Raw genomic sequence first — 26,192 nt, forward strand, 5'->3', positions numbered from 1 at the left:
ATAGGAAATTTTTAAAAAATCAGACAAACCTGGGAGTCAGAAGACTCTTATAGGCTTATGTGGTCCATTCACCTGCTTAAACTTAGGACCACACCTACCCACATCCCAGACAGATGTGGTTTTTTAAAAAGCCAGATTATACTTTAATCCATTTAAGTACAGTTTACAGCTGATTGCACTTAAATCAGCCTCTTCTGTTTTAGGCAGCATTTAAAAAATATCTGCATCACAACGGCCTAATTTTTTTCAACTTTAATTAAAGACCATGTAGACAAGCAGCCAGCTTTTGTTATTCCCTGGGGTGTAGCTTAAAACAGATTTTTACGTAATTACTAATAATGCCTAGGCAAAAGCAGGGAAGAGGTGTATGATAAAAAAGTAAAGAGCAAAGGATTGTGTAAAATGTTCTAGCCACGGGATTCAGAAGTTTCAAAAACAGGAAAATAGATACTTTCTAGCACAAACTGTATTGTGATGTGACACTACGTTTCACTTTCACCTCTTTAAAAAGAGTTTATGCCTGCTACGCTGTATTACAAATTTATCAATTACCATTTTCACATCTGATCTCCCTAGAAGGGTTAGAGGAAAAGGAAAAAGCAGCCAATGTAGCTTAAATAAGAGCTTAAAGAAGTTTAAGTGTTAAAAAAAAACATATTTAAGAATATTCATTTGTTCATCCCTAAACATTTACAGAGCACTTGCCCTGGGCAAGGTACGGTGCTAGGAGCCGAGGAACTGAGGGAAACAGCAGGGAGTTCACAGACTCCTAGTAGTTTAGATGGTATTTTAATCCCTGCTCAAACTCATCAACAGAAATACCAAAAATAGTCCTTGAACTGGAAGGGCAACAAAGAACAGCTAACTTCTCTCCCAAAAGGACAGCAACAGTCAAGTACCATCATCTCACCAAAGGAAAAAACATCCTCTTGCATTCCTATCTTTCTCAGATTCTTTCCTCTGCAATCTGTCCTCCTATTTCCACCTTATCATCACGCCCCTGATCAGGCCTCCCTGTCCTCCCACTCCAGACACCCGGAGCCGGCTTCTCAGTGGTTCCCCACCCCCAGGAGTGGCTCTTGTCCAAGCCCTTCCAGGACGCTCTTATCAAGTTAGGATAGGCTAGTTTATGCTGCAGTAACAACCCGAAAAATCCAAGTGGTTAGAAATAACAAAGCTTATTTCTTGCTCGTGTCATTGAACAGCTGTGTGGTAGTGGGCACATTGGTTAACCTCTCTGGCCCTCAGTTTCCTCATCTGTAAAATGGGGAAAATAACATCAAGAGGGTTAAATGAGTTAAGAGGTCGGCACTGAGAACCATGCCTAGTGCTAAGCAGGCACTCAGTAAGTGTGACTATTATTGTCGCTGCCGCGGACACCCAAGCCTCGTGCTTTTACCCCCTCCCAAACTCTGACCACACCGCGCACCATAGCTCTATCGTCTGTGGCGCACACTAGGTCAGAAGCCACCTGAGAAAAAGGACTGCATCTGACTCGGTCTGCGAAACTGAGAGCTTAATAGAGACTTGGCACATGGCAGGCCCTCAGTAAACGCCTGCTAATAAGCTAAAGGGAGTAATGTGGAGCAATTACCCCTGTGCGTGAATAAAGCCCCACGGGCTGTGTACACACACAGAGGACCATGGTAACGAAGGCACGCTCACAGAGGCACCCGGCCTGCAAGACACCTGACTAAAAGCACAGGAAGAGGATGAGAAACGTCATCTAAAGATGGAAAGACTGAGCGCTTTCAGGCCACACATGAGCCAGGACCTCCAGGACACGGGCTGCTGCTCCCGGGAAGTTTAAGCCAAGGCACAGGTCCATCTCCACCACAGGAAACGAGCAATGCGGGATCCCGCCCTGGGCCTTGGTTCTTACTCAGGGCCGTGATTCCTCCACAGGAGGCTGTACCCCCAGCCCCTAAAAGCCAGCCCCGACATGGTGGAGTGCTCTGAGGTGATGCAAATGTTCTATATATTCAGTTGGGGTGACAGTTACACAGATGTATAGATTTGCCCAAACGCACCAAACCATTCATTTAAAATCTGCGCATTCTGTCTGTACGTAAATTGGGGGGCGGGGGGGAGGCGCAGGCAGGCTCTGGACCCGACCCGCTGGTGCTCTCCTCTCCTCAGCTCCTGACTCCCTCCCAAACTAGAGCCTGAGGAGGGGAGGGAAGGAGTGGGGGGGGAATTCGAGAACACTTCGGTGAACGTGGCCGCTGCTGACGACATGGTTAACCCTCGTCCCGAAAGGCTGAAGCCCTTGCTCCTGCCCCAGAGCCCCGTGCAGAGTGGGGGGCAGAGTGGGGGGCGTGCTGCCCTACCATCTGTCCCGCCTCCCTCCTCTACCGCGGAGTCAAAATGCCCAGCAGGCAACCATCATCTTTTACCTCTTAGCACCTTCCTCTGGGCTGTGAGCTACTGCAGGGCTGGGGCAGTTTCTTTCACTTGCTTCTCTGCTGCACTTGGCAGAGTGCTTGGCACACAGGGTGCTCTTAATAAATATTTGTTTCTCTGGCAATATGTTTTTAGAGTTACCTTCAAAGATATGAAATATACTGCCTTTAGATAAGAGTGTTACTTCTAAGTAAGAATAATGGCTAAACTACATTAAATCTTGGTAACTTGGTAAAGATTTAAATCTCTTCTTTTTTTGGATATGTATGAATCCTACTGTCATGATTTATAAGTCCATAAAAGCCATATATTTACCGGGGAGAATAGACAGTAAGCCTGGAATGCCTAACAGCATGAGAATTCTTGCTATAAAGATTACTGATGCCTCAGGCTTTTAAAAAACGAGATGTCACACGAAGCTGTACATCAGGAGCATGCCCTAAATATAAAACATTACCTACTGCTCTATCAATTCCACCTTAAATCACAGCTCCCGGCACTGTGGCGGGAGTATGTAGGCATGCGTGCACGCGCAAGCACACAGGCTGGTGTGTGTTTAAATTAACACCTGGCAACCTAAAAACAACATTTTTTTCCTTTTATTTTTTATTTTTTTTACAACTTTATTGGAGTATAATTGCTTCACAATGGTGTATTAGTTTCTGCTTTATAACAAAGTGAATCAGTTATACATATACATCTGTTCCCATATCCCTTCCCTCTTGCGTTTCCCTCCCTCCCACCCTCCCTATCCCACCCCTCCAGGCGGTCACAAAGCACCGAGCTGATCATCTCCCTGTGCTATGCGGCTGCTTCCCACTAGCTATCTACCTTATGTAAAAACATCTTAAAGGTAACTGTCAAGAGCATGAAACACTGCACTAACCAAGAATGTCCAAGGCTGTGAACACAGTACTGTGAGCACAGTAACACATCCAAAGCAACCTTGAAGTTTGGTGTGATATTCTGTAAGAAACTTCAGTTTTTCAAGATCAATACTTTGAATGTTCTGAACCAGACATCATGATCGTACAGCACTGGAGGGGGATATCTCAAGCCATGAGTACGTAATTCCATAAAACTAAAACTGGTTTTTCTGAGCTTGTACACAAATTTGAAACGGCTAGAAAGCCTGCGATACTACATGTAGACATTGATGGTCCACGTATGCCTGTGCTCCACCCACCGTGGTTCAGGTCAACTCTCCAACGACCCTACTAAGGAGACTGTAGACCTACTTTGCACATGAAGTAGGGGAGCAGGGTGCACAACTCTGAGCCACAGGTCAGGCAAGAGCACTGGAAACTCAGGATGATGGGGGTAGGGCAGGGGTGAAGGGCTGACCCTGGCTGGGGTCCCCTAACCCCTGCGTGGGGCCTTTCTGACAGCACTGTTCTGGTAACAAACAGCTAAGTCACTCTCTGCTGTACAAACTTTGAAGTATCAACTATAGTTGGAATTTTTTGCCTCTCATCACAAAGGCGGAATCTTCCATTTTTTACAAAGGTAAGTAAAACTAATAGACAGTGTACACAGAAGTCCAATAAATGCCAATTTAATAAATGTAGCCTAAATGAGTACAACCGATTGGAGAAAGTGTATCAGTGCTTAATTTTCTAATAAGGCCAAGCTGAACTGTTTATAAAAACTATAAAAGAGAATAACACTTTTACTTTGCATGCGAATTCTAGTCACAATTCTGACATTAACTAAAATTTCAAAACACTTTCACATATAGTATACTAAAAACTCCTTGAAAAAGGTTCTATGCTATCTGTATTTACCGGTGTTATAAGAATATCCTTCTAAAACTGCTAGAAATGATTTTCCGAGATTAAAAGAAAATCCATCTTAAAGATAATACAGAAAGGACTGACTTCTCCCTCTTCAAAATGCTCAATGAAACATCCCTCCCTCCCTTGGAACACATTCTCCAGGGGCCCTGGAGGGGAAACAGCAAAATTCTAAATCTGACTAAACCTGGCTCTGGCCAGGCTTCCCCACCCTGGGCCTCTACTAGCCTTTGCTGCTGGGGCGGCTGGTAACAGGGCTCCTCAGCCCAGGGTGAGAGCACGGGGTGCGACTGTCCACCTGCGTTATAAGAATCAGCTGGTACTGCCCCCCTCTGCACAGAAGCTCTGACATGGATCTGTTTGGGTTGGGTTGGGTTGGGTTGGTGGAGAGGGAGAGAGGGGCGGGTGGAGAGGGAGAGGGAGAAGGAGAGAGAGGGAGAAATTCCAGCAGTCGAGCGACACGCCTTCCCCCTCCCCACTCCCAGGGGCCTGCCAGTCGGATTTTTCTGTCAACGACCCCCCCCACCCCGCCCCTCCCAGCTCAGACTTCCCCTGCCTGCCGGCCTCCTCCACACCCCCAAGCCCCAGGCTGTCAGTTCCAGGGCTGCAGGTGCGGACCAAAGTCACTCCTTGCCACCAAAAGGAGGAGGGTGTGATCTGTTTCAGAAAACATGTGAAACTGTGTTTCTCATCTCATCTATGATCCTCAAGTCTCCTCTTCCTCCCTCCTCCTGCACTGACTGTACGGGCCTCAAAAGATGAAAACTCCAACCCCGCTCCTGTCTGAACTCTGCCATGGAAATGACTTATTTTTAAAGTTTCCTGTTGGAGTTTTCCAGTGTGTAAATTCAACACTGTCACTAAATCATACCAAGTAAACAGCGATGAGTCATTCTCAGAAATCAGTCTCACGTTAGACCAATTATTCAAATGTCTGAGAGTAACATGAGCTAAGTGCAGCTTGGGGAAGGGTTTGTAACATAAGATGTACAGAAATACAAACAGTCCACCCGGAAAAGGACAATCACACCCCACCCACCCACCTAACAAGCAAACTTCTGATCAGCTGGCCCACCCAGCTCACAAGAGGGAACAAGGTTTCCTGCAATTCTCAGCAGAGGGGGCTGAAATGATACCTACGGGCCTTCTCAGAAAATTTTAGTCAAACAAACACTGGAAATATTCTTTAAGCTCATCATAGCTATTTAGCTATTTTCTTTTAATGCCAATAGTTTACTGTCTCTAAATGATTAAAGAACATATATTCTCTCTGCTTATGTATTTACGTGTGTCTGTATATATAATAGTATATATTAGTAGACAGAATTTCATTTAATATAGGTATCTTTTTTGGAAATGTCAGTCTTTTAAGACTGGACTCAGAAAATTAATTACTTAAAAGTTGTCTGGATAAGCAAAGAGAATCATTTTTAGTCCTGCACCTGAAAGGCTGATACTGGATATTCTGCATGCATTTATTTACAAACAGAACTAGAATCTGTGACCACAAGGAGAAAATTGGAAGCACTGTGTCTTTGGCTGATGATGTTCTCAGCAGACAACCACTACAGAGGTGTGGCCAACACTGAGTCTGCGCTGAACACAGCAGGAGGAGCAGGCGGCTGGGGAACGCAGGGCCAGGCCGCCTGGGTTCTCATGTGGCTCCACCACTGACTGGCAAGTATTTTAACCCAGACAGGCCTCAGTTTACAAATCTGTAAGATGGGGATAATAACACCACCTACTACTCTAGGAAATACTTGAGGATAAATGCACTGGCTTACGTAAAGGGCTTGGCAGGTGTCTGTCACAGTCAGCAGTATGCAATGCTTGCTTCTATTATTGTGACTGCTTTGTTACTATTCATTTTAGAAGCAATTTACTTTTCCGTGGTCTTAAATAAGGTTTAAATTTTTATTTTTCCAATCTAAATAAGTGACCAAGGTTAACTAATGCCTTTTCTCCAAAAGAAAATGTAGGTACTTCCAAATGTGGACAAGTTATTACCACTAGTAGCATAAAGACTACAGGCAAGGAAGTGACTACGGTGACTGACCACAGGCTTTAGGCTTGGTTAGGGGGAGAGTCTTGGTTACTCCTAACCATATTATCGAGTTTGCTCTCAGCAAAGACAGAAATACATCACACAAATATGTGAAAGCCTGACGAGGGCTTAAACTGTTTCCCCTCCAAGGTGTATGTGCATTGTTAACATAGGTCTGAACTGAAGGAACCACAAGGCTGATAATGGAATTGTCAGCGTGATGCTGATCACAGGGAAGATGGAGGGTCGCAGAGAGTCGGGCGTCCCCTGCCCACCTCAAGGGCAGTACCACACAGACATCCTGAGCACTGCGCAGGCGTGTGCACCCGAGGCAGACTTGGGAGGCTATCTGCCTCAAGAGCGAACGTGGCCAGCAAGGGACCACGTGTGGTTTTCCCGTCCAGGGCCCGGCGAGAGAAAGCAAGCCCGTCCTTAGGCAGAGGGAGGGCAGCCCCCAGGCAGCCAGGCAACTGGCAGGGCCCCCGTCCTTCCCCCTGCCTTGGCTCCTGCTCATGGCGCTGCCCCTCAGGGGCCCAACTCAGAGGGGCTGAGGCCCTGCTACCCGAGGTGTCAGCAGAGGCGAGGATGGCTGTGCTGTGAGCCGGGCCCCGAGCCAGGACCTTCCTACAGGCCGTGCCCCGAGAGGCAGAGTGAGCTGGTGGCACACGGGCTTTGGGACTGGATGGGATAAACGAAACCCTCTACAGAACACCCCACTCGGGAACACCCAGGAGGCACTCGTGAAGGGCAGTCACTCGCGTTATCACAAAAAATAATTTCATCCTCAGGATAAATGCATGAGGCCAGTAATGTTATCTCATTAGAGATGAAGGAGCTGAGACTCTGAGAAGTAAAGTGTACCAAGGCTGCCTTCTTAGCAAGTAAAAAAAAATGGAATTTAAACTTTCTTTTTCCCCCAAATCAAAATTTTCCCATACACTGTGCTGAGTGTAAGAGTGTGAGAATGCCAGAAGCAGGGAGTCGGGGGGAAGCTCACGCAGTAAACACCCGCCTGGGCTACCTCCCAACTGCTCTGCTTGGCTGACAAGACTCACTTTCGTGACTAACCTCTGGAGGGCCCAGGGGACCTGGGTGACACCCTGCCACTGGGTAGCCTTTGTACTACCCGTGATGCCAAGAATGAAAAGCCAGAGCAGTAGACCAGAGTGGAGGAGGGATCCGGGATCCGAGCAGGACGAAGTCCCTGGAGGCTGGGGTACGCAACGAGGGAATAAATGGATCTAACACAGAATAGATCATCTTCAGAAACGGAAGATATTTAAGTCTTCAGTTTCAAGACTGAAACTGTCCTAAGACCCACAACTCCTCCCGTGGAGTTCAGAGCCCGTCAGTACGGCAAACAAAGGCCCACGCGGCCTAGCTGGCCAGCCCTCCACTGTGGCCCCACCCCAGGTCCCTCGTCACCCTGCCACCCCACCTCCCACCCCCTCGGTCCTGGTTAAGTCCGGCAGGCAGCACGTGGTCCCACACACCTGCTCACAGGTGCTAATCTGCCTGCAAGGCCAACCCTCTTCTCTGCCTGCCTCTTCCTCAATCACCCTTGAAGGCCTAGATCCCAGGGCTCTTCTGGAAGCTCAGAGGTGAGCCATTTACATCGACCATCTAGAATGTTTCTACTACTCATTATGAATACTTTTCATACACCACTTATTCGACTCTATTTTCACACCTGTCTCCCCCCTTTACAGTGTGAATTCCTTGAGAGTAAGCACGAGGCCAAATCCATTTCTTCATTCCCAGCGCCTGGAGTACTGGCTGGTACACAGCATACGGCAGATACAGATTTGTTGAACTGCACTAAAAGCCTACACCACGCCGCCAAGTAGCACATTCGTTCATATTTGGAGTCAAAATTATTCCTGCTTTTACTCTTAACTGCAACACAGCAGTAGATTTGAATTAAAACTAAATTCCACAGCTTGAGACTAAATATCACTCTTGGTCCATTAGAATGTGATGGGTCTGAAATTAAATTCTATCAGAATGAGATAAGCAATAGGCTTTTAAGGGGGGCGGGGGGAGCAACCTCATAGTGACTTCAAGTGTTGATGAAAAAAAGGCTTTTTATAGGAACACGACTTTGATCCTCTTAATTTTCAGTTGCTGCCAGGAAAAAAAACAAAAAACAAAAAAACACGAAATATGCTGAAGATCAAAACTGTTTTAGATGTGTGACAGACAGTTCGATTATATTTTTTTAGAAAAGGAGAATACTCTCTAACATTTGAAATAAGAGCACTTTTCTCATTTAACCAGAGAAATGAAGCCTGGGGAAATACAAAGAAATTTCACAATGTCAAGAGCACTCAGATTTTATTAAGTTGAGATATGTAACAGAAATCTTGGACACTCATGCACTCGGCAAAAGCTAGTATACCCAAATCAGAACACCTGACAATATAGGGTGAATTAGAATTCCTATTCCCCTCAATGTTCCACACATTGGAAAAATAACCTTTATTATTTCTCCCCTCTCTCTCTGTCTCTTACACATACACACCACCTACCACCTCCATCCCAGATATTACTTGTTGGCAGAATCATCCAGATCCTATGCTCACATTTTAATTTTTCAAATCCTTCCACTAAAAATATGATTGAAACTGTAATTGTTAAAGCCCCCAGACCTTGGCCGGGAAGGGTCAGGATGGTGTGCTACTCTGAAAGTAGAACAAGGAAAGAATTACCTTGGTCACTAATGAACTTGGCATATGCTCTTCTTATCACAGAGGAAAATCAGAATTCGGCATTCATGCCCCTTTCTGTTCTTAATAGTATTTTCTTATTATTAAGGTGATTCACATTCACTGTAAATACTACAAAAAAATACATGGGAAAAAGAAACCAATCCTTAATTTTACCAGCCAGAGATAACTGCTATTAATGTTGTAGTGTATTTCTTTGGGGTCATTTTGTCATGCACGTCTGTATCTGTGTAAATATACATATAAGATAGACACAAAAATATAAAAGTAGGGGTTTACGAGATACAATGTTGTGTCCTGCTTCCAATTCCCACTGACCATAACGTCATGAGCACTGGGCCAATATGGTGCATGCTCTTTGAAAGCATGGTTTTATTGGTTACATATCGTACCACCGTAATTTATCTAAACATTCCCAACGGATGGAAAAGTAGATTGTTTCTAGTATTATCAACAATGCTGACATCGGCGTAAGTATAAATGCAGCTGACCATGACGGAGTGCTTATCTGACCTCGTACAGGGACGATCTCATCTACTCCTCACACCGCTCTTTGCCATAAGAGCTAATATGACCCTCTTTCTGGCTGAGTAAACTGAGTTGCAAAGAGGCTAAATACTTTGCTCAGGGTCACCCAACTATTATTTAGCAGAACCCCAGGTGTAAACCTATTTAGGGTGGTTTGAGCCTGAGTTTCTCATTTATTTATAGCTAAGTCTATGACAATCTTCACTACTTCTAATCCATAAAATATCCTTGGTTATTCTGAAAAATCAACTAAATACTATCTAGACCTCTATGGTTCCATCTTTAACCCTTTACTCCTCTTTTTCTTTTAATATTTTACTTATTTATTTATTTGGTTGGTTCGTTGCACCAGGTCCTAAGTGCGGTAGGCTGGCGGGCTCCTCAGTGGCAGCACGCATGTGGGATCTAGTTCCCTGACCAGGGATCGAACCCGGGCCCCTGCATTGCGAGTGCAAAGTCTTAATGACTGTGCCAAGATTTATTGTGGTGTTCGTTACGTGTCAGGTTAGATTTTTTTTTCCAACTAGTTAACCAATTACCCCTGGTTCACTTTTATAACAAACTTTCCTTTTCTCTCTGGGTTTCTGGGCTTTCCTTCTCACATGTTAACTTTTTATAACTTCTCAGGCGTCTGCTTCTAAAGGATGCTCTCTTCCACTAACCTATGGATTTCTGTACATTGTTGATTATTTTAACTTCAGGGTATATTTTAATACTGTTGAGATAATTCCTCAGTTATTTTCATTTTTTGTCAAAATTCTGGGTTCCCCCCTCAGGGGACTGTAATTGGCCTAGCAATTAACAATGAGTCTAAAACCAACGTGTATCTTTACAATATTCCATATTTCCATCCAGGAACAAGGTACTCAGTTTATGTGGCTGGTTTTCCCCTCACCTAAGTCTCTCAGATACCTCTTGTTATGGATACTGCGAAATAATGGTTTTTACTATTAAACACAAATCCGTTTAAAACCCCTATAGTCTAGAAACTGACCACATGGCCTAGTAAAGGAAACCGGATTTCAGGCTTTTACAAACTGCTGAGTCCCCGCGGGCAAATGACTTTCCCACTGTCTTCCTTTCGGTATCTAGGGTATGCGTAAATGATGCTTCTGAGAAATACGCATGTCCCTGAAATGCAGTTTTCTACACTAATCTCCAGGAAGTCATCGACTACTGAAAACAGTTCAACAGGAACTAAGGAGCGCGATCACTGCCCAGAACAAAGGCAGTCCCACATGCGCTGTTTTACAAAAGGTGCCCCCTCTTAAGGACTCACACACGTTGGTCCAAGATTTCAAATGTCTCTTTCTCCAGCGAATGTGGATGCACTGGAGCACAGCAGAGAATCTGGGTCTGGAGGTCAGACATCAGCCTGCTACTACTCCAAGCAAGTAACTCAACTACCCAAGCTCTGACTAACAAGTAAATTTGGATACTCATCCACTGCCCATTAATTCCTCACACTGCACATTAGGTATAGTGGCAGGTGTTAAACCAGACACGTGTGTCCCGCCTGCAAGGAGCTTACAGTCTCCTGGGGAAGAGAGCAGTGGGAACCACGGAAGAGCCTGGCACAAGCAGGAGCCTGGTTAGTATGCAATAGTAACAGACTACAGTAAATTGTTGTATTTGATTTATATATTTAGCATGATTCTTCCTTTTAAACAACATGAAGCCTTTTCTGCAAAAGAACAAGCTGATCACTCTACAAGATACAGAAAGGGGCTTGTGGGTCTTTCAAAAGAAAAAATTTACAATACACTCAACCATGACATGTGTCCTCAAGATAGGAATTTTAATTTCATTTACTGTAACAGGAACTATAAGTTCAGGAAACTAATGGTGACGGTTTGATTTATGAATTTTGACATATTTCTTGAACTGGAATTACATTACAAAGAAGTGGAATTCTAAGCAAGCCAGCTCTTGCCTATACATTCAATCTTCAAATCAAAAAGCTGGGATTCTGTGCAATGTGCTTCTGACAGACGGAAAACACAGAGTCTAACTGAGATGGGCCATACACCTGTAATTTAAAAGTTCTTTAACACACTCTCGGGATTGAGCTAGAGCAGATTTTGGTATCCACACAGAAAACACTTCAGCTCTCTACTCAATAATAACGAAAGAGAAATTCAACTCAGAAAGTGGTCAAACTGAAGAGAAAAAAAACACATTCTCATCCTAAAGAAAGTTCTCATATTTGCTTTCACTCTGCTTCCTCCCAAAAGTCCCATCTATTAGAAAAGTAATAAACAGAGAATACGGAATCTGAGGGTTTCTGTAAACACCTGTGAAATGTGTACAAATTTCCATTTAAATACGTACAATGGGGAGACACTGAAATGAACTAGATCTGCTCATTTACAGTGAGGCTGGTGCGGGAGGGGAGAGCAGGAGGTGGTAAGCAACACCAGACACCAAGACACGCTATGAGATGCTTTATGTAACTGATCACATTTAATCCTTCCAACCCGGTGAGGTAGGTGTAACAGTTTCCACTTTACACATGAAGAAGCTGAGATTCAGAGGTTAAGTCACATGTTCCAATTTATACTTTATACAGCTAAAAAGTGGTGAAATTAAGAGGCAAAAGTGGGCTTCTCTAAGTCTTGTCTGGATTCTCTGCACTGTCCCAAGCCTTCTGTCCGTTGTAAGGTTCCCCCATAAGCATCACTCGTATTTATGGATCCAAATGTTACAGCCGAGGGAAGACAGAGGAGCCAGTGCCAGGAGAGCCCAATGTCAGGACATTTTCAATAGCCTATCTGGAATTCCCCAGTTAGTCAGGCATAGAGTTACGGTATTGAAGCTTCCTGTAAAAATGGAAAAATACGTGTCTGGGAAAGAGGGCCGATTAGCCATTATCATCCACGGAGATCTAGGGAAAGGGGTTTCACAGAAGACTAATTCTCAAGGGAGAAGCAAGGAAAAGTGGTGGTGGTGGAAGATGATTAGGAAGGTACCACTTTTACTCACTAAAGTAAAACTGAGTGACACTAAAGTCAAATTTTGTGTATGTCATGGTTTTGCCAGGCGTCAGTTTATGGATGCGTATCACACTACAGTCTTAAGTAAAAACAGCAGCACACATATGCTGCAATGTGCATCAGAATTAACAACTGATAATGTATTTACATGCAGAAACTGAGGGTGGGGGGAGTATAAAGCAGGGGAGCAAGGAGTAGATTGACAGGGTAGAAAGGGGAGCGGGGGCGAGAAAGCTTCCCTGCACTGACCTCAGAAGGTTTTGAGGAGGAGGCACCTTATGACCTTGAGTTCTAAAGGCCAAGTTAAGGTCCCTGGGGTAAACAATGCAGGCTGGGAAGCCCACACAGGGCAGGCACAGGCCAAGAAGGCAGGTGCTGGCCTTGTGGGAGGACAGAGCGCCAAGGGCCCTGCCACCTCAACCCACTCTACAGCAGCACAAAGGAAACACCAGCACACACTTGTCAAGCGCTCATTTCTCGGCAGACCACGCACTCAGTCAATTCTCTGGGTAACTGTTGAGTCAGCCAGCACTGACGCAGAAGACAAGGACTGACCCCTGCTAAGAGCAATAACCTTAAGAAAATAATTAGGAAAGAGCAAGAGATTTTCTTAAGTTTCATGATTTAATAGGTGAATATGCTGCTTAAGAACATTTCAAATAGAAAGAAATCATTTTTAAAAAGGATTTAATAGTTTGCCTGCTCAAGGATTCTCCCATCTGGATGTGAAAGGTACCCCTCCCCTCAAAAAAAATCGTGTTACGAATGCTTAACAATCATAAATTTAGTCTAAAACTTTAAGATTAATGAAAAAAGTGCAATCAGATCTACAAAGCCTAAACTTCAGATTAAATTTTTTTTAATTATTTGCAAATATTATGCTATATAGATATCTTAACAGTCTAAAATATAGATATGGATAAATCAAATAAGAATAAGGCAAATTACAATAAGTTAGAATATATTCAAATATATCCTAAACATAAAAGACTTTCAAAAATAATTACAGAACCCAGAATTTAGAAGAATATTAATTTTTGTTTAAAAAAGTTATTTTATTTTTACTACATGTCTTTGTTTACAAGTATAGTCAGGAAATTTTATAGTAAAATTGAGACTCCTTGAAGAGGAGGGCTGTGTCTTATCTGCTTTATATTTTCAGCATCTAAAACTGTGCTCAGTATGTAGTGGACAGTTGACAAATATTTTAAAATAAATTCTCATTCAAGAAAAATTTACTGAATGCTTACTATGTAGCAGGTACAGTTTAGATGTTGGGAATCACACAATGGGTAAAACATTTTAATGAAAAATGTATCACAAAGATTTCATATATATGTATATATAAAAATGAAACCTACCTTCAAAATAGATTATTCCAAATTGGGGTGGTCAAACAGTTTATTGTCTTTACACTTTGAACTTTTCCATATAGGACAGGCTTATTTTTAAAATGAAGTTATGCCTTTAATGAAAGCTTTATGCATGCATACGTTTGAACACATGGGATCAAACGTGTGTGAATGCTAGCAATCTTTTCTATTAGGAGGAGGAGGAGGAAGAGAAGAAACTGAACAGCATTTCCACAAAACCTTTGGCAGAATGGATTCAGCAGCCAGAACAGTGGATGGCCCACCTTAGTCAATATGATTTCTTTGGGGGGAAAAAGGTAGAGAAACTAGATCAGCTGCTCATCCATTTTTGAAAATGCATTTAGCTTTATGGCAAAACAAAAACAAAAACCATGTTTGGTTTTTCTTCCAATAAAGCATTCAGTTAAAGAATTCATGACAATAGCAAAGAAAAGAAGAATGGGGAAGGAAAAAAGTAAACTATACACTCCTTATTCTAACAAAGAAGAAGCTGGAGAATGCTTTCTTCATGTTTACAGCAATATCTATGTGCTTCTCACAATAGAAACCAAAATAAAATCTCCATTTCAGGTCCACAAAGGTTTTAAAAGTAAACTAACCACTACAGATGAAGCAAGAAAATACCACGTTAAGTCGAGCACAAAACACAAGGTAAGAAGTCGCTAAGTAGTTAAGCACATCTCCCTACCATGACTTGGTAAAGGGAAGTCTAGAAATTGCTTTACAATTCAGGAAATACTAGAATCCATCATGTGTACAGACCTAAGAGTTCAAGATTCATGGAAGACTGGGTAAGACAAATTTCTGAGCAGATTTTCACTCTGAAACTAGGCAACTTGATCCTCTTAAACACTGCCCAAAGACACAAATGGAAAGGAAGATTATTGCCCTTCGTGCTACTGTGGTGCAGGCCAGCTCCCGTCCTGGCTGAGAGAGGGCTACTCCAGGCACTGGCACAGCCAGACCGGAGGACCACGTCACTCATCTGCTCCTCTCCGACGGCCCTCCCCACAGGGACTTTGGTTAGAGCTGCTAGTGCCCGTGCGGATCTCCCTACTAAGGTGACTCTGTCTTCCCCAGAGCGTGCGGCACATAGCAGTTTCCAGTCAATAAGTGCTAGCTGAATTAAATCACACTTAGTCTCTCTGAGCCTTGGTTTCTTCATTTAGAAAATGATGATAATATCTTTTCAGCCTTTTCCACAGAGGTGTCAAAAGGCTCCAAAGAACTAACGCAGATGAAAAGAACTTTGTAACAGGGAAAGGGCCACATAACTAACTACAGGGGGAGCCATCCAGCAGGTGGGCACACACTCAGTGCAACGAACAAAGTTACACAGACAAGCACAGAGACCAGGCTGGGCTTAAATGGCTTCTGATCAAACCTCAGAGCAGTCAGGTAGTACACAAAGATTCCAGGAAGTGTGTGTCGGTAACTCTAGGATTCCAGTTCAACGAGGCAAGGATGGCCCCTCAGTGCTCCCAGAGGGGAAGATGCACAGAAGGACACACCTGTCTGTCTTATCCATCTAAGGGTCCAAGGCTGGGACCATCCACATTTGATGCATGGATGAATCAGAGACAGAGATGTGAGCAGCAAACGGGTGGCAGACTTGAACCAAGAGCAGGCCCAAGGGGGCTGCTTAGCCTGGGAGGGCAGGGTTCACCAGCCTCCAGCATCTTCGGTCTCAAGTCATTCAGGAAGTCTGTTTTAAACCCCTTCTCCAAACCCCTGGAGAGCTCCCAAATGAGAAGCTCCATGGTACAGGGGAGACAGCACAGGCCCAGGAGCTCACAGACAAATCTAAATTCTACTCTGGACTCTGCAAATCACTAACTGGTGGCCTCTCCCTACAGTGTGGCTGGCAGAACCGGATTTGCAGGGCTGATGCAGAGATTCAAGTGGATAACACATGCAGTTAGTTCACTAAGCACAACACTGGACACTAAACAAATCAGGAGTCCCTTCTTCCCTCTGGGTGAGGGATGAACTAAATTAAGCTCAACGATACAAAATCCCCCTAACTCATACTTTTAGTAGAGAAAGAGCCAAACATCCTTTTAGGCCCCAATTTGCAGAGAAGTGAGACAACCCATCCAGAGGATACAATGGAAATTAATGGCATGGTGATAAAGACCTGCTACATAACCATCCATTTCTCCAAAATTATAACTAAAGTCATCAAGTGCTAGTGAACTCCATCCTTTGAGGCATCAATGAGCAAGGCTAATAATGTCTCTAATGCTCAGATTGAATCAGGATTTGGCTGCAAGATTGTTATGCTGTGGTAGATTCTTTGGAAAGAGAAAAAAAAATCCCACAAGTAATGCTTTCAGGTTAAGCTTTTTGTTGGCATAGGTAAAAAAAGTAGGAGAAACAGAGGCATTCTTACACTCAAAGAATGAACTCCTTCATACCTTCAAGAGTGTTTGCTCAGAAGTCAGCAGTGCTATTAGCAACTGCACACGTGAAGGACACACTGTAGACTTCCTGTGAGCCCCGCAACCTCTCCAGAGCAGCACTCGGGCACACTCCGTATTTACTTACGGTGCAATCTGACCCTGACTTCAGTGAGTTATTTCATAAGCCTTTTAAGGGTTACTACATTTTGTTCCTTTAAGAAGCCAATCCAAATTAGCAACAAAAGTATAGGTAAACACAAGAAAACCACTTCTTTTGTGCTCCTGAAGAAAGGCAGTCTTGGTCATTAAAAAAAGGTGAAGTGTTTTATCCTCTATCAACTTTCTCTTACAAAAATCAGTCCAGTAATTTTCCAAGGGTGGATCAGTAGTCTTCCACTCACACCTGCTTGAAGATGAGGAGCCATCAAAACGGTATACACATGTAATAAAGGAGCAAATTACCCAGTGTTAAGTTCTGTGCCACGTCCTATAGGAATTATTCCAGTTATCAAATGCTGCAAAACACACTACCCCAAAACTTAGCATCTTAGGATGGCCATTCCATTTTCAACCTTTTCTCTCCTCTGTTCTTTAGACTGGATGATTTCTTCTGTTCTTTAGACTGGATGGTTTCTACTCATCTATCTCCAAGTACACTGACTCTTTGTCATCTCAAGTTGTTAAGCTCATTCAGTAAAATTTTTGTAGTTTATTTGGATACTGCATTTTTCAGTTCTAGAACTTCCACTTGGTTCTTTTTTATAGTTTCCATTTCTCTGCTGAGATAAGCTATCTTTTCATTCATTCAAAGCATGTTTTTTTTTTACATCCTTGAGCATAGTTACAACTGCTTTAAAATCCTTGTCTGATAAACCCAACACAATGTGTGTCACCACACAGTCTATCTCCGTTATCTTTTTGTCTGGATAACGGGTCATATTTTTCTGTGTTTCATAAGTTATCTTAGACATTGTGAATGTTATGCTGTGGAAAATTCTAGATTCTATTACATTCCTCTAAAGAATATTGATATTTTTGTTTTAGCAGGTAATTACCTTGATTGGACTTAAACCGTAAACTCCAGGGTGGCAGCTCAAATCTCAGTATAATTATCTTATCCTTAGCTTAGCTGCTTGGAGCCTGCCCCATGCATCTCTGATTCAGGCACCAGCAGGGATTTAGGTGGCTGGTACACAGAATGTGGGGCTTAACTTTCTCCTTTCCGGGATTCCCCCTTTTACTTTCTAAAGGCTGTGACTGCTCCAAACTGTCCTTTGATTCTTTAAGCTAAAAGTGCTGTAGATTTTCTATCAGAGTTTTAACTGCCCTGCATGGCACACTCTCTGCTGCGCCGTTCTTCCAACTGTCATTTAGATTCCAAAATCTATCTGTTTGTGTCAAATTTGAGTGTCTTCACATAGCTGTCTTTTGTCCAGAGTTTATAATTATTATTTGCAAGAGGATCAGTCCAACGTTAGCTTACAGGGGCATTAACAGAAGCAGAACCTACAAAAAAAATTTTTTCCCCCAATTTTTTACTTTTTCTCACAGTGTTGTGGGTCATGAATTCACAAAGGGCTTTGCCAGGCAGGCTGTCCCTGATTCATGTGGAATCAACTGGGCAACTGAGGAGCTGAGCTTGGAACGAAGGAACTGAGCAACTACCTAAAAAGTTCCCAGATGGTTTCTCACTTACATGCCTGGTTCCTTGGTGTTCCTTGACTAGTCCCTTTCTCTCTCCTCACTGCATCTCATCCTCCAGGACTTCTCCATGTGGACTTGGTAATCTCAGGGAATTGCATGATGATCTCAGGGAAACTGCACTTCTTACGTGGTGACTGGCTTCCACGAAGCCAGATACAGAATCTGCCAGACCAGTCAAGGGCTACACCAGAAGTGGTACAGGATCACTCCCACCATATTTTATTATTCAAAGCAGTCACAGGGCCTTAGTCATCTAGATTCAAGAGGATGGAGAAGTAAATCTAACCCTTGATGGGGGAGTGGCAAAGTCACATTGCAGGAATACATGCAGAATGATGAGGTACTTCTGCAGCCATCTTGGAAAAAATATAACCTGCCACACATATATTCAATATCTGACGAAGCAAAACAAATGCCACCCAAAGTAAAACTCTGGAAAAATACAGGCAGACTTGTTCAATATGAAGCATATATGGTCCAATTCTCGTGCCATCTCTTTTTAATCACATTATCAATACAATTGCCCCTAAGCTATTCAGCACAAAAGAGGTTTCTAATGGCAGTCTACTGAGTTTTCAGAGATTTAATACTTAAACATCATGTCCATTTCAAGATATCGGGAAGAAATGCTTATGATGCTATCATCCATAAATGTAGGGCACAGATGTTAAGGTTTGTTATTTTGTTTGTTTTTTTATACATCTTTATTGGAGTATAATTGCTTTACAATGTTCTGTTAGTTTCTGCTGTACAACAAAGTGAAATCAGCCATATGTATACACATATCCCCATATCCCCTCCCTCTTGAGCCTCCCTCCCACCCTCCCTATCCCACCCCTCTAGGTCGTCACAAAGCACCGAGATGATCTCCCTGTGCTACGCAGCAGCTTCCCACTAGCTATCTATTTTACATTTGGTAGTGTATATATGCCAATGCTACTCTCACTACGTCCCAGCCTCCCCTTCCCCCCTCCATGTCAAGTCCGTTCTCAACATCTGCATCTTTATTCCTGCCCTACCACTAGGTTCATCAGTACCATTTTTCTAGATTCCATATATATGTGTTAGCATACGGTATTTGTTTTTCTCTTTCTGACTTACTTCACTCTGTATGACAGACTCTAGGTCCATCGGTTTGTTTGTTTTTTAAGATAACAGTTAATAAAAACTACTATTTATTAAACGTCTACTATGTGTTTGAAAATTTCTAGGTTCTATTTTTCATTCACTGTTCTCTATATAAACAAATAGTGTGTTTAAATGCACAGACTTAGGACAGCATTGACTATTTAAAAGAAAGGAGACTGGCTCAAACACTATGGACAAAGACAACACAAAATTACAAAAATACAAACCCTAATACAAACAAATATGACACATTATGTTTACCTGTGGCAATATATGCATATAGATATACCTCAGGCTACTTTCTAAGCACCTCAAGCTTCATTCCCCAAAAGTGAACGGATTCTAAATAAAGCCACGTGTGTATGAAATATACTAAGAAAGAACCGTACCTTGTCTTGGTTATCTTTATTCTTGTAACACAGATTTCCAATCAGACGGATGAGATGAGACCTGAAGCCCTCAGCCATATTTGAGATGTCACCTTCTGCTTTTATGCAAGCACAGGGGCTGAAGATGTTTACGGTGTCAAGGCCAGCTACATGAATCGCTCGTAAAAGTTCTATGACAAAAACAGTGAACTTCATTTTCCATAGAAAAATTTTTATTTTTATGTTTTATACTAGATTCCCATAAATAAATCTAATTTATTTTAATGGATTAAAATAAAATACAGGTAAAGTACTGAAAGCTTTCTTTAAAATAACAATTAGGAGGCTCTTTTGCTTTTGCTTTAGAATTTTTCATGACTCTAGTTTTGCAGATAAGCCAAAATGATTACCCCCACCTGGACTTTCTATTTATCCACAAAGAAAAGTTAGCTAAAAAATTTCTACCATCTTTCCTAGTAAAAGGATTTCAATTCCAACTTCTTTATGAAGGAACTCATGAGACAACTACAGTCAGCTAAGTCTAACCTGCAACACCTATCTGTAATGAGCCATATGACAAAAACTAAGAAGCATGTTGATTTTTTTTCTCATTGTCCAGATAATCAGAAGGCAGCATGTGTTCCCCATTCACCTATGTTGGCTACCCTCAGGAGAAATAACTTAACATTGTTATACTCTATGAAATGCTTGTAGGCAGCCTATGAAAGTAGACAATCTTCCAGAAGCTTTTCTTAAATGTTTTCACATGATCTCATTTAACACTCTCGATAAAGTTACTAAAGGCAGGTCACTTTCCCAAGTTTATAATGAAGAAATCAGGCTCAGAGAAGTTAGTAATTGGGCAGAGTTGGGCTGACAACCCATGTTTGCCCTGGCTCCAAACACATGCTTTTCCCACAATGATTCAGTTTCTCAGGTTTGTGATGTCTTATTTTACTTATCACTGGAAGCACCGCATTCAAAATAAAACACTGATATGAGATTCTAAATATCGCCTAAAGCTCACTGCTAACTCATCTACCCATCTAGACACCAATTCATCTTCCTTAGCATATGGGTCTCCAGAATAAGTATAATCTTTTTTTTAAAGAAAAAAATAGCAAACACTGAAGAGCAACCATAAGCATGGCTAAGCACAAGGAACAGGTTGTAGATGAATTATTTTGCAAACAGCTTTTTAGCAAAGATGGGAATATTTCAAGCAATGGCTTCTTATTTAAAACAGTTTTCTTATAAGAACAGAATACATAATTATCAGTACTACGGGTAAAGCAATATTCTTCACGTTCCATAAGTGTAACTGGAAAAATCTACTAACAAATCTGGTAAAACTACAGGAGCGTGAAAATCGCCAACATCGTTGAAACCCCATCACTGTCATAACTGCCCCCTCCATCATCACCATCACAACCACTACTGATGGAACACCCACTATGGGCACCCTGTGTAACAGGATTAATATCCTCATCAACTGATTAGGCATCACAAACAGCAGGTTAAGTGGCAAAAGCCTGAGCTGTTACCAAAACACTGTGATTCCTTTCAAGAAAAAATATTCCAAAAAAATCTCAAAATAATACTAATACACTGAAAGCTAAGGATCTGTGTTTGAACTTATACTACAGTATGACAAGTCAAAGATTTTTTAGTTAAAAATAATATGGGGACTTCCATGGTGGTCCAGTGGTTAAGACGCCACGCTCCCAATGTAGGGGGTCCAGGTTCAATCCCTGGTCAAGGAACTATATACCGCATGCATGCCACAATTAAAGATCCCTCACGCTGCAACCAAAGATCCCACACGCTGCAACCAAAGATCCTGCATGCCACAACTAAAGACCCAGCACAAATAAATAAATAAATAAATAAATAAATAAAAATAATAATATGTGCGATATTTCACTCACCAATCACTCTTTCCAGCAAGCCAGGGTAAACCTGTAGATAGCCGAGCAGGTCAGTATTAGCACTCATTTCACAAAGGACATCAAGAAGCCTAATTGTAGCCAGTGCCTCCTAAAAGGAGAAGAAAATATGACTTTTAAGGCAAGCTAAAATGATTTGACTATTATTAAATAACTGTAGGAGAATGAAATATTACAAAAAATATTCAAGAGACAGTGCTTGTAACATCTAAACAGAGAACCAGAACTATCAAGAACAAAACAGAAGTATTAAACATGTACAGGAATAATCATTTTCACCAACAGCAGACATCTGCTATCAAGAACGCAAGATGATGTGTCATTATGTGTCTTCTTGGAGCAAAGAGTAAGAAAAGTTCTTATTCAAGCAAAAATACCTTCCAACAGTGGAATAAATGTTCAAAATTACTAGCTATGTACATAACATTTATGCAAATACTTTCTTTTTAAAGCGTTCCCAGCAAGCAAGTTCTACTTTAAAGATACAAATATCCCATGAAATACATTAATTTCTTGTCCACAGGAATCCTGTAAAATGCTGTGGTTGAAAGAACTTCAGCTGCAATAACTTGGATTATTTCTGGGTGAATATAAACCTATATGCAATATCTTGGTAGCTTAGAAAAGATACTTGAAAATGTTAGTTCATATAACTACTAAATAACTTATTATCAAACAGAGTACATGATCAAGAAACTACCAGCTACCAACTGCATGGCATTAGGTAGTCTAAATATAATTTTAAAATGTAATTTTTGCACAGATTTTTTTTCTTCATTTTTACAGTGCACATTATTTGACAAAATGTGGTAATATAAATTTAACCATTTATTATCTCACATAATGTTCTTCAAAAGAAAAACAAGTTATTTCCTTTTTAAAATTCTAAATGTGTATTTATTATTCTCCAATTAGGAGACAGTATTTTTTTAAAAGATTTCTTTGATGTGGACCACTTTTACAAGTCTTTATTGAATTTGTTACAACATGCTCTATGTTTTGGTTTTTTGGCCACAACCCAAGTGGGATCTTAGCTCCCCAGCCAGGGATCGAACCCACACCTCCTGCACTGGAACGCAAAGTCTTAACCACTGGACCGCCAGGTAAGTCCCCAGGAGATAATATTTTAATATAGTATTCTGAAATCTCAAATAGCAAGAAACACACATTTTTTTGTGTGTCTTTAATTTTGTTTAATAGGTTTCGCTTGCTAGTTTAAAGGTTAGGAGAAAATATCTAGATTAGAAGTCTGTTTAGAAGACTGGAGCAAATCTATTAACTTATTTAGCACAGCGTCTGCATCCTTTTATTAAATGAGTAGTTGCCCAGACGGTCATCTTCAGATACCACTTCTCCTTCAAGAAATGGCTGATTGGCTATAGGTCTGGGGCAGAGCACATATGAGATGACCCTGGACACCTTGTCATACCAGAGAGCAAGGCAGCTATCAGAGTCTCCTCGGATCATGTCAGAAGGAATCAGATGCAACTTGAAGAGGCTCCCCCGGCCAGCAATGGCACGTGAAACCATTAGGAAGAATTACTGCTAAAATGGACTGAAAACAAATCCAGTGGTTTACAAGCCATGACTTCATAATAATGATTAAAGTAAAACTAAACAACTCACTCATCAACTTTGTATGATACCATAAAACCAGCTCAATACTTTGAAGACTGGTAATCAAAGGTGGGGGGGGATCAACCATTTATTCTGTTTTTCTTAATCAAAATGAACCTTGCATAACCTAATAGTTTATTAGAAGTTTCTCTTTATAAAATATTCCAGCTAAAAAATGAAAAATGAATGACAGAGTCCAAATACCACCATTTCACAACCTGCAAAGAATTAATGGATCTAGGCAATAGTCATTAACAACTGCTAACATTACAAAAAGAGACAACCAGACATTATATGACTCTTGATGGAAGTACTTATCACCAACAATGAAATATACTAGAAAGAGAAAAAAAGAAGAAGAAGAAAAAAAAACCCAAATCTGAATAAGCCTCTGGAAGGAATTATCATTCACAGGAAAGGCAAGGAAAAGAGGGGGTATGTTAAACCCCACCATGGAGATATCCTCATCAAAAACGAAACTGTAGCAAACTGTACAGGTGCAACAACCCAGTTCAACAGAAAATGAGCAAAGGTGGGAAAAAAAGAGAGGAGGAAGAGGAAAGCGGAACCTAGTTAAAGGAGATTTAAGATACAGCAGCCAATTGCAAAGTATGCCCTTATATCCTGATTCAAAGAAATAAACTTGAAAAAGAATATGACAATGGGGAACATTTAAATACTGTTCATTTGATATTAAAATTTTATTAAGTTTTCAGATGTGCTAACTGTATTTTACTTATGTATGAAGACTCCTTATCTTTTAGAGACACATGTAAACTATGAACTGATGAACTCTGTGGGAGCCCTCTTTGAATCGGGGGCAGCTGGCATAAGAACGGGTGGGACTGTTGATGAAACAAGAATGGGGGTGAATTGATAAGTGTTGAAGCTGGGTGATGGGGTTTCAAGACACTTTTTCTCTTAGTCTATGTTTGAAATTTTTCATGATAAAAAGACAAAAATAAAATTAGGGGGTTGGAAGAGATGATCTGAAGTTTCCTTCCAGCTCCTAAATTCTATGATATTCCCTGAAATAAACCCAAAAGAAAATTAATCTATCCTCACCTACCACATCTCCAGTTTTAATCATTAGAATCCTTTTATTAATGAAGCGTTTCTAATGAGCATTTGGAAACTAATAATGAAATAACAGCCAGAAAAAATTACTTTTTAAAAAAAATAAGAGGAATAAGTGAGATACCCTTCCATTATTTATAAGTATTATAAAACTATATTCATTAAGTCAGACACAGATGGGGGAAAAAAGATGTAGGCAAGTCAAAGGAACAAGATTTTGAAGTTGTTTAAAGAGAAAAACAGAGATCAGTCTACCATCTAGATCATCTGCCTGGGCTCACTTTACCAATTCAGTGTCTCTGAGCTATTTTACAACATTGTCAGTTGCATAAAACTGACAACAATGCCAATGATTCTTGTCTACAGAAATGGAGATTACTTCTGTCTGGCTGGAATGCAATTAATTATTGCCTTGTGCATAGACTAGTTTCTGCATCTCTCTGTAAGTTCATTTCAGCATTCCTTTATCGCATATAAACATATGAATTCATTTGAATTCTTTAACAGTTGTTAGTATCTTACTGATTTCCACCGTAAAAGGTCAGAAATCCAGAAATGGATCCAAAATTATATTAAAAATTTAACATATGATTTGGGTAGCACTAAAATTAGTAGAAAGGATGAGATTATTCACTAAATGGTATTGATACAATAATTAACAGATAACTTTTGGGGAATAGTAGCTATGTACCAGTCAGTATACTAAGTGCTTATATTAAAATACAATTCATTTTATAGGTAAAAGAAACTGGAGCACAAAGAGGGTAAGTAACTTCCAAGATCACACACCAATAATAAGAAATCCAGGTTCAAACCCAAGCAGTCTTCAACCAAAGATTATATAGTCTTGCAGAGTTAAGACACAAGCAATTCATTTGGATCTACACTACACTTCTTACTCAAAAATAAATTCTAGGTTAATTACAAACTCAGACAAAGTACTGAAAGAACTAGAATATATAGGTGTATATTTCCACAATCTAAGTGGAGATGATTTTAGTAACCTGTAAAAAAAAAAATTCAGAAGTCATAAGGATAAAATTGATAAGCCTAACTAGATTAAAAACAAAACAAATTCCTAAAAGGCTAAGACTACGACAAATAAATTCAAACAAAAAATTAACTATGGGCAAAAAAAAGTTTCTTATATGTGTAACAAAAGATTAACTTTCTGAAAATGCTCATTAATAAACGTATTTTAAAAGGTAACCTAACATGAAAAACAAACTAACATACTGATCACTGAAAAACAAGAGAGAAATGATAATTAGATTAGTGAAGGGGTGCAGACCCACACACTCTTGTACTCTTAGGTGTGTCATTTAGAAATTTCTCTTACAAATTTTAAATAAACATACTCCCTCTACTCAGCAATTCAACTTCAAGGAACTTATAATCCCAGACCTACTTGTCCAAAATTGCAAAGATATTTTTACAAGGATGTTCACTGTAGTATTATTTGTGAAGGTTTTTAAGAAAACAAATCTGTAAGCAACTCATATGTACATCTATGAAGAACAAAAGAAAAAACTTGTGATGCATCTATATAGTGAAATACTATTCAACTATTAAAAAGGGTGAGATGAATATGCACATGTGTTAGAGTGTACGAAATATCGGGGTAAGTGAAAAGGAAGTTGCAGGATAGAATTAGTATATTGTGTCTCAAAAAAGCAACAAAACGTATAGGTGTGTATATACAAAAAAGTTTCGGAAGGAAAAAAGTATACGCTGATGTATCTGTAGAAAATAGATGGGGGATGGGTGAAAAAGAGGAGTTCTTAACCTTCTGTTTCACAGCATTTGGCCTGAATTATTTTTTCTTACAACAAAGAAAATATTTCATAAGAAAGGCAAGTTTCACTACAGCAAGTGACAAGACTGAGACTCAAGATAAAGCTAAACTGACTCTTCAATCTTAAAAAATAAGCATACTACAACTGACAAGAACACACCAAAAACTGAAAACAAGTAGTACGCCAAAATTCACCAAAGGACAGAAACAGGTATGTTAATATGAGAACCTAAGACTACTTGTATAAAGGAACACACGAATAAAACCTCAGAATTTTAAAGCCAAACAATTAAAT

The 26,192-nt window shown here is 40.8% G+C and overlaps 1 protein-coding gene across 1 annotated transcript in view; it reads right to left on the bottom strand.

The window, feature by feature from the left end:
- Window positions 1–26,192, bottom strand: part of ATXN10 (ataxin 10) — a 160,210-nt gene that overhangs the window by 74,952 nt on the left and 59,066 nt on the right. Inside the window, exons 8-9 of the mRNA XM_060113591.1 lie at window positions 21,391–21,499; window positions 19,484–19,653 (exon numbers count right to left, since the gene is read on the bottom strand). Coding sequence (XP_059969574.1) covers window positions 19,484–19,653; window positions 21,391–21,499 — 279 coding nt within the window. The remainder of the gene's footprint in view (window positions 1–19,483; window positions 19,654–21,390; window positions 21,500–26,192) is intronic.

The sequence above is a fragment of the Mesoplodon densirostris genome, chromosome 11, assembly GCF_025265405.1.
Source record: "Mesoplodon densirostris isolate mMesDen1 chromosome 11, mMesDen1 primary haplotype, whole genome shotgun sequence".
NCBI classification, from domain to species: Eukaryota; Metazoa; Chordata; class Mammalia; order Artiodactyla; family Ziphiidae; genus Mesoplodon; species Mesoplodon densirostris.